At 41.2% G+C, this 12577-nt stretch overlaps 1 protein-coding gene across 1 annotated transcript; it reads right to left on the reverse strand.

Annotated features, from left to right (window-relative positions):
• Positions 1-282: 282 nt before the first annotated feature.
• tc2n (tandem C2 domains, nuclear) lies at positions 283-12437 on the reverse strand. The gene is made up of 12 exons (XM_071896379.2): positions 12308-12437; positions 11896-11967; positions 11595-11798; positions 10286-10456; positions 9228-9304; positions 7842-7911; positions 6549-6649; positions 5815-5931; positions 4754-4945; positions 2219-2333; positions 1801-2000; positions 283-704 (listed from the first exon to the last, which is right to left on the reverse strand). Exons 1-12 carry the CDS (start codon positions 12309-12311, stop codon positions 594-596), a joined length of 1434 nt encoding a protein of 477 aa, XP_071752480.1. The 5' UTR covers positions 12312-12437; the 3' UTR covers positions 283-593.
• Positions 12438-12577: the final 140 nt, after the last annotated feature.

The following is a 12577-nucleotide window of genomic DNA, read 5'->3' on the forward strand; positions in this document are numbered from 1 at the left end:
ATAAACTTATTTCTCCAAAATTCACCATATAGGAAATTAAGAGGGGTTGTATTTACAGACTGATAACCATGATTTCTTTTTTAAATTATACAATGGGTTTGAATGGTTTACATTGCATCTATGGCCATGCAATTTACTCTGCATGTACTGAACCATGTAAACTTTCAATTCAACTGAAAAACAAAAGCAGTGTTATACACAAGGCAAGTGACATACAAAATGCAACATTATATACAGTACAGTAGTTATATACTACACGCCTACATTTTTGTTAGTTAAGCAAATACCATACTTCTTAAAAAAACGACTTAATTCTGTCTACTGAATCACATAAAAACCACATATAAACTCTTTCAGCACATATATTTTGTTCGATCTACCATCATAATATAAACTTCTGCGTCTGAACTGTCTCCGTGGAAATTTGGTCTCCCGGGGCGTTCAGAGCATGTTCAGTATTTTACAATCCCCCCATACAGGACTGTGCCCAGCCAACTGGAAAAGCAAGCAGGCACAGCTGGACCTGCAGCAACAAATGCATTAACTCCAGCGCTTCTGAGTGGATTCGGAAGTTGAAAAGGAGAAGAAGTAATTTAGGATGCGCTCAGTCTGTGCCACGCTGCCACCACTTTCTCAGGGTGAGCCATCGTGTCCTTCCACTGCTCCACAGCCTCCGGGACGGGGCTGTCGAATCCCAGCTGGACCTGCCGGAAATATCAGAGAGGTGAAATTCCTAAACCTCAACTTGTTGCATTCAACTCTCCAGAGCTTGAGCGTAAGAAAGAAGTATTGTTGTGATGGTAACACTTTACAATAAGGGTACACTAAGTTAAGGGTTAGTTAATGCTTAATAAGGGTTAACTAACCCTTAATTAACAGTTAACTAATGTGTAATTTACTAATGTGTTCATGTTAACTAAGGTATTAATTTATACATTATTTAATAGTTTATAAAGATGACTATTAAATAATGTATAAATTAATACCTTAGTTAACATGAACACCATTAGTAAATGATTACCAGACACATTAGTTAATTGTTAATTAAGTTAGTTAATGCTTATTAAGCATTAACTAACCCTTAACTTAGTGACCCTTATTGTAAAGTGTTACCGTTGTGATATGTTTGTGTATGGATATTAGGGTTCGACTGATGCCGATATTTTTGTGTGAAGCTGCAGATAGCCTTGAATTTGAATATATTTACATTTTTCAATTTTTTCTGCCAAAAAATGACAGGTATTCAGAGTTTCCCCCAGAATGTTATTCTTGTCGGGGTGGAAAAGCCTCTGAAACAGCATTTAGACCATCATGGGACACTAAAACTCTCCATTGAAACCCAGACTAATGACATTCTTCTAGGTGGGTTGGCAGCTCCTTAAAGCAGGGTGACCCACCCCACTTAGTCAAGGGCAGGGGAACTCTGGGATACATTACCGCCTTTAAAATGAGGAATTAACTTACAAAAAACATTACTGACCAATTAAATGAATACATAAAATGTGCATAGACACTTGCATTGCAGGCTTTACAGACTCTTTTTATGTAGCTGTGGTCAGGGAGGAGCCTCATCATCATATCGGCAGAAATAAAAGGCCAATAGCGGGAAACTGATATATAGATCCAACCTTAATGGATATATACTGTAGCTCAATATTACAGGCATGGCAGCTAAAATCATGAATGATCACGAGTGAACGAAAAGGCAATATATTATTTTTTTCTTTTTCTCCATTAATGGGACAATCATAAATTCTCTCTCTGTAGAGATATTCATCAGATGAAGAACGTAGCGCTCACCTGTCCGAGACACTGTTTCCTCCTGACAGAGCTGCGGCTGTAGAGTTTGATTGACAGCGTGGAGGCGTGGTCTAAGGCGGCCAGGAGGAAGTGGAAGGTCTCCGTCCACTGACACTGACCCCCTGAGGCCTTCAGCGCCCGCGTCTTCTTCTTCATCACCACCCGCCCCAACTGGGACAGCTCCGCCTTGACAAAGAATGCTGAGGAGGGAGGAAGGGGTTGACAAGACAATATGGTGACTAAATTACAGCATCACGACAGCAAACATTTTTAATTTTTGCAAAGTGTTACGCTGTATCCATTGACCTACACAGGACCACACTTACTCTTCAAGTGGTATTCCTTTTAATTTTCCTGTCCTCTTTTTAATTGTTAAACATTTGATATTAGCATTAAGGCAGTTTCCAACGACACCTACACTGGGTGAGGGGAGAGGAGGATGCTGGGAGGTTTTGTGCTGCAAGGACCTGGAGCTGGATGCGTCCGTTGACTGGCTGAAAGCAAGTGGCTAGATTCAGCTCAGAGTGGCACACCTGGAAAAAGACAAAGCAAACATCCATTCTTGAATATTAAATACAGCGTAGTAAATATAAACTATTAAAAACTTCAGTGCAGTTCAGCTCATTTCATAGCTTCAGCATATCTCTCATGCCTCTAATGTTCATGCTGTATTGTTGATAGAGATAGCAGAATACAGTCCAGAAACTTTATACTGGTCAGCTTTATACTGTGTTGATACTATCCATCCTTCTTGTTTTGTCTTGGTTCCATGCCTCTTACACTGTGCTGAAATTGCCATCCATGCCTCTTTGCAATGTCTTGCTAACATCCTTCTTGTGTAACACTTGCACAAATTCAGCTGCTGCCTGTCTTGGTCCAGAGAGCATCTGCTGAATGAGTGACAGCGTTTTGGACAATTTGAACATTTTGTGTGGACCGGATGGGTAAAAGCACTCGGTCAATCAAAGTGCCTCTCTGAGGACATAATGATAATTCACTGTCTGATTTCCTAAGTGCAGAACCAGTTCACATTTTACTGTCAGTTTCCCAGACCCGCGTCCATTTATCAACCAAATCACTCTCTGCCTCTGACATTGTTTGAGGTTTGACCTACTTTCCATGCCTTACATTTCCAGTGTCCGCAGTCTTGGTCTTTTTTTTTCCAATAAACGTCTGTTTCCCAATTTCCCTCTAAAACGAATCCCCTCTCTCTCTCTTTCCTGTGATTATGCAACAGCAGAGAAGTCAGCTTCAGTGTCAGTGTTGCCATGTTAGGGCCAAGTGTACGTGCCTGTGGGTTACAATACATCATGGGGACAGTTTTATGAGCTACACATGGTGCTTTGTGCTTTTTCTTATTTACTGTGCACATACAAAGGGGTTGTAAAAAAAAGACAGTGGTCTATAGAGGGAATGGTCAAGGGGAATAAGTTGTGAAAGTCTGGGATATTCCCACACCGCAAGTATTTCCTCTTGGCCACAACAGCAGGACAATGAGAAAGACAATAACAGCTAATTGCTGCAACCTATAGCCTACTATATTAGGTCACTTAAGGAACAGTCACTATGAACATCCTGCACCAAATGTTGTGTTGATTATTTAATAAATAGATTGGGTGAGCTTAGTCTTGGTCCTCTTGGCTACTACAGCACGTACTGTCTTACACTTAGTTGTCAACTTGCTATAATCTAGGCTCCAGAAATGCAAAAAAATCTCATTTTACTTCTTGTAGCAGGGCTGTTAGTCAAGACTACCTTAGTCAAGTCCAAGTAAATTCCAAGATCAGGTCCAGTTGAGTTAAAGACTAGGTCCAAAGGGAGTTGAGACCAAGTCAAGACCGAGACCAGAGCAAATCGAGTCCTATTCAAGACCAAAACAGGTAATAAACTATACATTTCTTTCCAAATGTAACAGAAATGCTTCAGGATCAACAGAGATGTAGATGTGTCTGCAGCAGCTCTGTACTAAACCCTTCAATATCCAGCTAATCAATGCATCAGATTTTGACAAATCAGTGAAGAAGTTTGAAGACCATTACATACTATACACAGGTATAATCCCGTAAACGCAGGAGGACCAGGTGGAGAAAATCGTATCTTTGAAAGGTTCGAGTTAACAAGTCAGAGTCAAAATAGGCAGAGAGAGACAGAGATAAGTCCAGTATTTCAGAGAAGTGGTCCAGAGATGTTGTTGGTCTTGTTGGTCTAGAGGTGTTGTGCCAACATTTGTATCTCCCTAAAAAAAATTTGTTTCCCTGGCAGCGTGTCTTCTTCGGTGTGTGTTGTTGTTTTGCAGCTGCACAGGGAAATGATCTTGGGTAACAAGTTGATGTATAGCCTGACAACTTCCTTGTACAATCAGTGGATGCTTGTGGTTTGAGATAATAAGGTCACAAGCCACAAACAAGCCTGATGTCAACTAGGCATGTTTCATTCTTTCACTTTCATTCTTTGTAATCCTAGTGAATTGTTTTTAGGAGGTTTTACTGTTTGAAAAGCCAGTGATAGGAGAATAATCCACAGAAATTAAAAAGATTTTATCATTTTCTTCCCTGGCAAATAGGGGAATCACCACTATACACTGCACCTTCCCCCAGCCCCCAACACTACCACACGCCATTATTTATTTATTTATGTATTTATTTATCTATCATAGTGTAACATTCAAAACAGCGCAAATGCTTATATAAATACTTAGATTCTGTATTTGATTTATCTTTTTCTTCTTCTGTTTCTATATTGCTTTTTTTTATTGTTTTTACTGTTTTTATTGGCTTATATTGTCTTTTATTCATCTCTGTCTTTTAACAAAGTACACAAGCAACCACTAAGCTAAATTCCTTGTATGTGCAAATATACTTGGCCAATAAAGTGATTCTGATTCTGATTCTAAAACACATTGACTGGACTCCAGACCGAGACCGGACCTGTGTGCCACAGAGTGAACACTCACAGCGTTTTTGGACGGCGGGCTGAGGTCGAGCCAGTGCTCCGTCTCCTGAGGGCCGAGCTGCCGCAGCGAGAGGACGCACTCGGCCACGGTGCGTTTCCTGGGGCTGTGCGTCTGCAGCCGCAGCACCAAGGCGCTGCAGCGCAGCTGCTGCAGACGCAGCGCAAACACAAAGGTCTCCATGAGGACGGCATCCTGGGGAGCAGAGGGAGCAGAGAGTAAAGATCAGGAAGCTCTTGATGATCGAAGTTGAATTCATTTTGAAATTTCAATGTGGCACATTCACATTCATTCTAGGAATAATAAATACATGTGAAACTGCTGAGAGTGAATTCAAACTATGAAGCTTTTTGAACTGCAGTAATAAAGCTTCAACGTTGCCGTCCCAAATCAAACATTTTACTTCAAACTCCCACTCTCTCCTTTTTATTGTTATTTTACTTTATGTGTGTTGTATGTTGTATGTGCTGTCCTGTCTGCAACTTTGCTTTTTGCCTCTGTCTTGGCCAGGTCTCCCTTGAAAATTAGAATTTGAATCTCAATGGGACTTCACCTGGTTAAATAAAGGTTAAATAAATACATCAAATAAATAAAAGTGCTCTAAGAAAGCCAATGAGAAAAACTATGATAGGGGATCTTCTACTACTTCTACTGTGAAGTCAAACCTAGTCAACATCTTACAACAAAACATTTTTAACATTTAGCAGTTAAAGTTCATAAACTCCTATGCGGTGCATATGTGCTAAGCAGTGACAATGTCCCAGTAAACTGAAATACAGCTTTAAATTGATACACTAAACCCAAAACAAACAGCAGTGAAAAGGCTAAAAAGGAAATTCCCAGGGGAGGGAACAGCGTCAGCAGCCAGAGAGAGTGACCTTTCCTCCATGGATCCAGCAGGCAGCCATGAGCTCACACTGGAGAGGTACAATTAACTCCAGTGTGGCTAAAAGGTGGGTGTTTAACGGCAAACTACAGCCACACCACAAGTTTTAATCTCACATTTAAAGTCTTAACGCTAACGCTTTTCAAACGCGTATCAGGTTTTAGATACTCTGCGTTACCTGACAGCACTCCTTGATCGAGCTCTTGAACTGTATTGGTTTGGGCATGGTGATGATCCCTTTAAATCCAATCTTCTGCTGTTCCCCGCCGTCCAGAGGGAGGTTTAGGTCTGAGCACTGATAAGGAAAGAGGAAAGACGGTGTTTAGTCAAGTCAAGCCAAGTCAGACCTAGTTAGAAAGCGCTTTAAACCAAACAGGTTTGACACAAAGTGATTTTCCGGAGCTGGAAAGGACACCGATAAAAACAAGAGAACAAAGACAATCCAAGTCTTTAGATATCAGGCCGGAGACTGCATGCACGTGTATGTGTGTGTGTGTGTGTGTGTGCGTATTACTAAAAATACAAATGAGAGGAGGGGAACAACTTACTTACTAATGTAAATAGGATTATCCAAGCAGTCACAGAGATAAAAAATGAATACAAAGGCCATGAAACAGTAAATACAGCTATACTGTACAATACAGACACACTTGAAGCAATGCATTTCTTCCTCGGGGAGAAACGTGAGTCATTAGCGAAAGCCCTCAACATAGGGACAGTTCTGTTACTTAAACAAAACATCTCAACCTTCTCCGGAGTGACCAAGCCGAGAGTTAATAGAGCATTGAGAGGAGCTGATGCGATACCTGGACTCCGGACACACAGAGGGCCCATTGAGCAGCACTGCAGGAGAGCACAATGGGGCGTTTTGTCCCTCTGCGCTCCCCCTTTCCTCCGGGCATGTAACCTTACCTGGACCAGGGTGATCCACACCTGCTCCACGGCCTCCTGGTAGCTCAGGCGGACGCACACCTTCCCCAGCTCTCGCTCATCCCCGGACAGGGTGATGGACTCTGTGGCGTACGGGAATTCAGTTTACAGCAGGGTCAGGGTCAAGAAGTAATGGGTATAATGTGAATTAGGAATGAGCCTGAGATTAGTTCTGGTCAGCGTAATTCAACAAAACGACGGTATAGAACGAAATGAAACGAAATCCAAAACATAACATCGGGAACTATTTATACTTTTGCAGAGAATGATTGAAGATTAAGAAAACTAATATTGCTGTTACACCCTTTTTGCATCACATTTAATCTAAGATTTGAATCTTAGACACTTGAGTCTTTTGGATTTTCCCCCTTTATTTTTAATTTAGTTTATGATTACAAATGTGTTCATCTGACTATTTTGACCATCAGATAAAGCTCAACAAGAACTAATTTTCTGCCAAAATCACAAACACTTACATGCATCAAACCCTCGAAAATATGTGCAAAATATCCAAGCTAAGTTTCTACACAGGTGCCCAAGGGATAGTTAAATCCAATCCTGTGTATTAGCAAATGAATAACAGCTTTGTGGTCATGATATTGCATAGTAAGTAACAAATAAATTGCAGTTTTGTCGCAGAAGACCAGGATTTATTCAGATTTTGAAAACATTTAACCAATTCTATTAGATTCACTTGGATTGCGCTTTTGTTTTTAATAACTTGATTTAAACATTTAAACAAACCATTTATCTCCTATGATAACAAAGCTGCCCGTCTACATGGAGAAATATCTCTATGTCCGAACCCTTATCTGTGATGCTGAATGATGGACCACAGCAGAAACATTTGGGAGTGATTACTCTGTCTGCCCTTTCACGGTTGCACAATCCAGATCTTAATCTGACTCAGTCAAGTCCCATGGGGGGTGGCGGGGGTGAACAGGGACAGTGAGTGATGTGGGGCAAATCGTTGTCCTTTTTTTTCCCTAAAAAAAATAGGACACTGCAAGACAAAGTTCGTCCAAAAGAAAGTTTGAGAGGTGGAAGTGTTTGTAGCCGGGGATAAATCTGTTGGACAGATGTCTATGGATGAATGTATCTTTATTTGAGGTTTCTTTTATTGTAATCTGTGTTGTACTCTGAGCATACGTCTATGTTATGAATGTATCTTAGGTGCCTGGGGTTCGTATTGTTTGTTGGTTTGTTTATACATCAAAGAAGCATGTAGGAAAGATGATGCTTCACAATAAAAAAACATTTGAAACAGATATTTACCGAGGCTGCTCTCAACAGAGCCCATCATGGAGGACGCGCTGCTCTGGACGCTGGACACAGAGTCGAAGCGCTGCGGATGAACCAAAACGCACACAGAGACAGTCATCAGTCGCTATTTTCAACTGTAAACCTAAAGCATCCCTTCAAGAATCACTTCACCTCTTCCCTTCCTTTCCCACCTAAATCAAATCCCCCTCTTCTTCTCGCACTGAAGATTCCTCTAAGTTATCTTGTTTAAAAACACCATTTCTCCCCGGCTCTTATTTCTTTACCTGGCACTTTTCATTATACACGTTCATTCTGGGGACACAGGGATATTTGGTACATCTATTGCCAAGGAGCTGTGCCTTTCACTTACTTCTGTTTGCTCATAATGTTGACAATCTAAATATTTAAGTTAATTATACTGTTGCGAGATAAGACTTACCGGTCTTATAATGTGACTATAAATGCACATGTGTTCCTTTAGCTTATGCAAAACAGTGAGGAAAAAAAGCTGTGGCTGTGTTGTTTTAACGTCGCTATGACGTTTATCGCACTGTGAGCTCTGAATGAGATATTGTAATGTTTATCGTGGTTTTGGGCGAGACATTAGACAGATTGCTCATAACCAACTGTCAAATATTCATGTTAAGTAACACGGAGCTGGTGGAAGGAATACTATACCACATCCTTTATATAACAAGGGAAATACGCCCTGAACGGCCCTGACTTTACTCTTTGTACTGCTCATTGTAATACTAATTAAATAACACTCTATCCAAGACAATCAACACAGCTGCTGAGAGGCTTGTGCTGAGTGACACGTGGCAAATATGGTAAATAGAAATAAATTCCGGCACACACACTCACTTGGATAGATGTTGGTAAAGCTTAAAACCCATCTCATCTCCAGTGACCTCATCATCACTTTCAAACTGAGGGGTTAACTTCCAAAATACTTTATATCCATTTTGGAAAGAATCTAAAGTCCATCATTCATATCTTTTATTCACAGAGGATCAAGTCTGTAAAAATGTTTTGTCTTTTTGCTTTTTGTCAGTTAAAGACTTAAGTTACCTGCCATCCTTTCAAAAGTAACAAAATTACTAAAGCGTTACTGTCATGTGGTTTAAATGTATCTATTCAATTTCAAAACTCCTTTGAAAGTGATTCATCCTATAAAAGTGATGATTATCTCCACCAATCCCAGTCAAAATGAGCTGCTCCTGTGTCGACAGGCAGGAATAAACTGATCCTCCCAACTTGCTCTCTAGGTTTGTTTTCAGTTTCCCATGTTGCTGCTGTTCAGGACACTGGAGGGGAACTTGGAAACTATATTTAGGCTGGGTTGACACAGGGTGAGAAACGCTGTGTGAATGCAGATTAGATAGAGAACAGTCTCACCTGCATGTGGCTCTGAGGGCTGGTCAGATCAAACATGGAGCTGCTCAGCCTTTGGCTGCCAGGTTTCAGATCACAACCTAGAGGCAAGCCAGTCGTCGTTACACATGATGATTACACGTGATTTGTTGTGTTATGTGGATTCAAAATTATGTAATTAAACCCTGTAGAAAGCTGTTATGAATTCAGATATACATACAAAACATTTACGACAGCCGTACTGTACGCCACACTGCTCAAAAGCGCATACATCTGGCCTAAATGTTAAACTGTTGTAGAAGTTATATAATGCTGAATGCATTTAACATGTATGTATCAGTGGCCAAATCCAGACAGACACTCTTTCATATGAAATTCCATATTTAGCTTCTCAAACATATGATTTCACACCCTTTCCTTTTGGCAGGAAACCTTCCATTCGAAAAATGGAAAAAAACAAAAAACTGCCTCAGTGTGTGTCTGGATTTGGCCGATGTTATGTAACATTAAGTTGTCAACGTTACTTTAAAAACATTACTTCAAAGATGTATTCCATTACAGTTATTAGTTACCTCATCAAAGCTGTAATCTGTAATGTAATGTAATGTACTGTACAGTACTGTATTCTGATTACTTTCAGAGTATAAAGGTACAGATAAGAAAAAGTGGATAAGCTCCGGAAATGTCTTTCAGGTTTGCATACAAACACCCTACAAACTTTCCTCTGTGTCACTTTTTTATAAAGATGTAGAACTTCTGCTTTTATTTAAATGGCCTGCTGAGTTTTCCACTTCCAGTTAAAAGTATTCCCAGAAGTAATCAGAAGTATCTATAATCAGAATACACTATTTTTTAGCTAACTTAGTGGAATACAGTTCAATTTTTTCATATTCAGCATATGTAACACAGAATTCCTTTACTACCCGATCCTGAATATCTCTGCACCGATGTCACCAAAATAAATTTCTGTGCTTTTTGTTTTTGTACTCGGCCATTAAAGTAATTCTGATTCAAATTACACAACCCAGTGATTTGAGAAGCATGAATGTGAGATGTTGAAGTGAAGTGAAGGTCTTTGCTACCTGGGCCTTGGGGGCTGGAGGTCCGGTTCTTGAGCGTGTCGCGGCGGGCCGAGCCGGGGGAAACGTACTGGGCCAAGTGACCCTGATGGAAGCTGGACTCAGGATTGTAGACGATGTGATTGGTTCCCGACAGCTCGGCCTTCCTCTCTGCGTACGTGGTCCTGGCTGAACCTGAGGACCGACAGCAGGACTGGAGGGTCAGTTCAACCTCAGTTTGTCCCAGTTGTTTATTTCAGCAACAACGATTCATTCAGAAGCATTCATTCTCATTAACTGTCCCCCTGTGCAATGACATTTCATGTATTTGAGACACCACTGGTCTGATTTTGACAAAACTTGAAACAATGATAAATTTTGGCACTGTGTTCCGGCATATAAAAAAGTTACACTGACTGGCCTGATGGGGGCGCTATAATTAGAGGGCAAAATTTCCAAATCTGATCTGAAGGCAGTAACTCCTACACTGTGAGTCTGACACAAAACTTGCTACTCAGCTACACACTGATTGGCCTAAAGGGGGTGCTATAATTAAAAGTCAAATTTTTAACTCAAAAGCATATCTCAGACACCAGTGGGGCAATTTTGACAAAACTTGGAGGGATGATTCATTTTGGCTCTGTGTTCTGACATTTTAAAAAATTACACTAATTGGCTCGATGGGTCCAATTTTGATGAAACTTAGAGGGACGATGCATCTTGTTTCTGATTGGCCAAAGCGCTGCCTGCATCATTCATAGGGGATGACATGTTTAGTTGTTGATTTTAGGTGACATCTTTGTTGCTAAGCACTCATCGCTGTGGTGTTTCTGCACTGCATTTCCCAGTGACTCCCTGTTACACTATATGGATTTACAGATGTAAACCATAGAATGGATAAAGGTTTCCTATATTTTAGGTTTCAAAGAAAATTCACTATCTGATCTGGTGAAATTGAAAGCAAACTGTTACAGATATTGTTGCGAATTGTTGCAGAAAACAAACCAAAAGTTCATTATATGCAAAATAAAGCCCAATTAAATAATGTGTGGTCTCAATGTGCAGCAGGCTCATCAACAAGCAAACCTGAGATCTCTACTGCTGAGTGCAAACATGGCCAGAGACACCAAGGCATGGCATTCTTTCACTTATTAACATTTAAAAGTCCAACACACCACCAGTTTTCACCTTAACATCCAAGCCAGCTTTCTAGGTGCTCACCACAGTTTAACAGCACAAGGTGTGGTCAGTTTCTGTATTAACTGATAATTAATGAATCCCAACAGACCCCCAAAAGTCACACTGCATCCATCCACCATGTTGTTGTACATACTCTGCAGCCCAGACTGGAAGTTGGGGTATCGCGGGCCTCTGGGCTGGATGTAGGACGGCTTGAAGGTCGGCAGGACAAAAGGCACCTCTCTCCCGTCCGGGGGGAGCTTGGACAACAGGTAGTCCTCTGAAACACCCCTCCTCCCGTCATCTGCACCCCGTCCTGGGGCCGCTGGCCCGGCAGGAGGCATCCTCACTGTGAACACTTCAAAGCAGAGGAGATAATCCGCCGTCACACAATCAGAAAATATAAAGTCCGGCCAAAGCCGTGTGATATGCAGATGTACAGGATGGCAGTTTACCCTGAGACTCATGCTCCCGCTCCTTCTCCTTCCTCATGAAATTCTTGCAGCAGTTTTTGAAGCATTCCATTGCTGTGATTGGGAAACAAATCAGCAGTGAAAAGTCTATACAGGTTAGATTACGCAGAAAACACTACGAGCACTGGTTCATTTGTAGGGCATGGAAAGGACTCGAATGCTTTCAAATGGGCAGGAAAATAATATGAAAAGGGTATTGATCATTTCACGAGGCTGGAACTAGTCAACAAACACTTCATTATGACTTGAAATATCATATCATTATGTGCGCGGTTGGCGTATAGGAATTTGCGGTCAGTCAAACCTTGTTACACACACACACAAAAAAAAAAAATACGAAATGGAAAACAATATTTAAAACTAATAAGTAAATCGTAGGCTACATACAACGTACCCATGCGGTGTTGTCACTGATAAAGGCAGAACTTGGTCCATCCAGCGGTGTAGCTCACTCTCCCAGGCCGGGTGGAAAGAAATGCCAGCCGGGCGCAGCAGTGGAGGTTTATCAGGTACTTAGGTTACAGCTCTCTCTCTCTCTCTCTCTCTCTCTCTCTCTCTCTCTCTCTCTCTCTCTCTCTCTCTCTCTCTCTCTCTCTCTCTCTCACACACACACACACACACACACACACTCCCTCTCTCTCTCTTTCCCGGATTGACACCGCGC

This window comes from Centroberyx gerrardi, chromosome 17, assembly GCF_048128805.1.
Source record: "Centroberyx gerrardi isolate f3 chromosome 17, fCenGer3.hap1.cur.20231027, whole genome shotgun sequence".
Classification (NCBI taxonomy): domain Eukaryota; kingdom Metazoa; phylum Chordata; class Actinopteri; order Beryciformes; family Berycidae; genus Centroberyx; species Centroberyx gerrardi.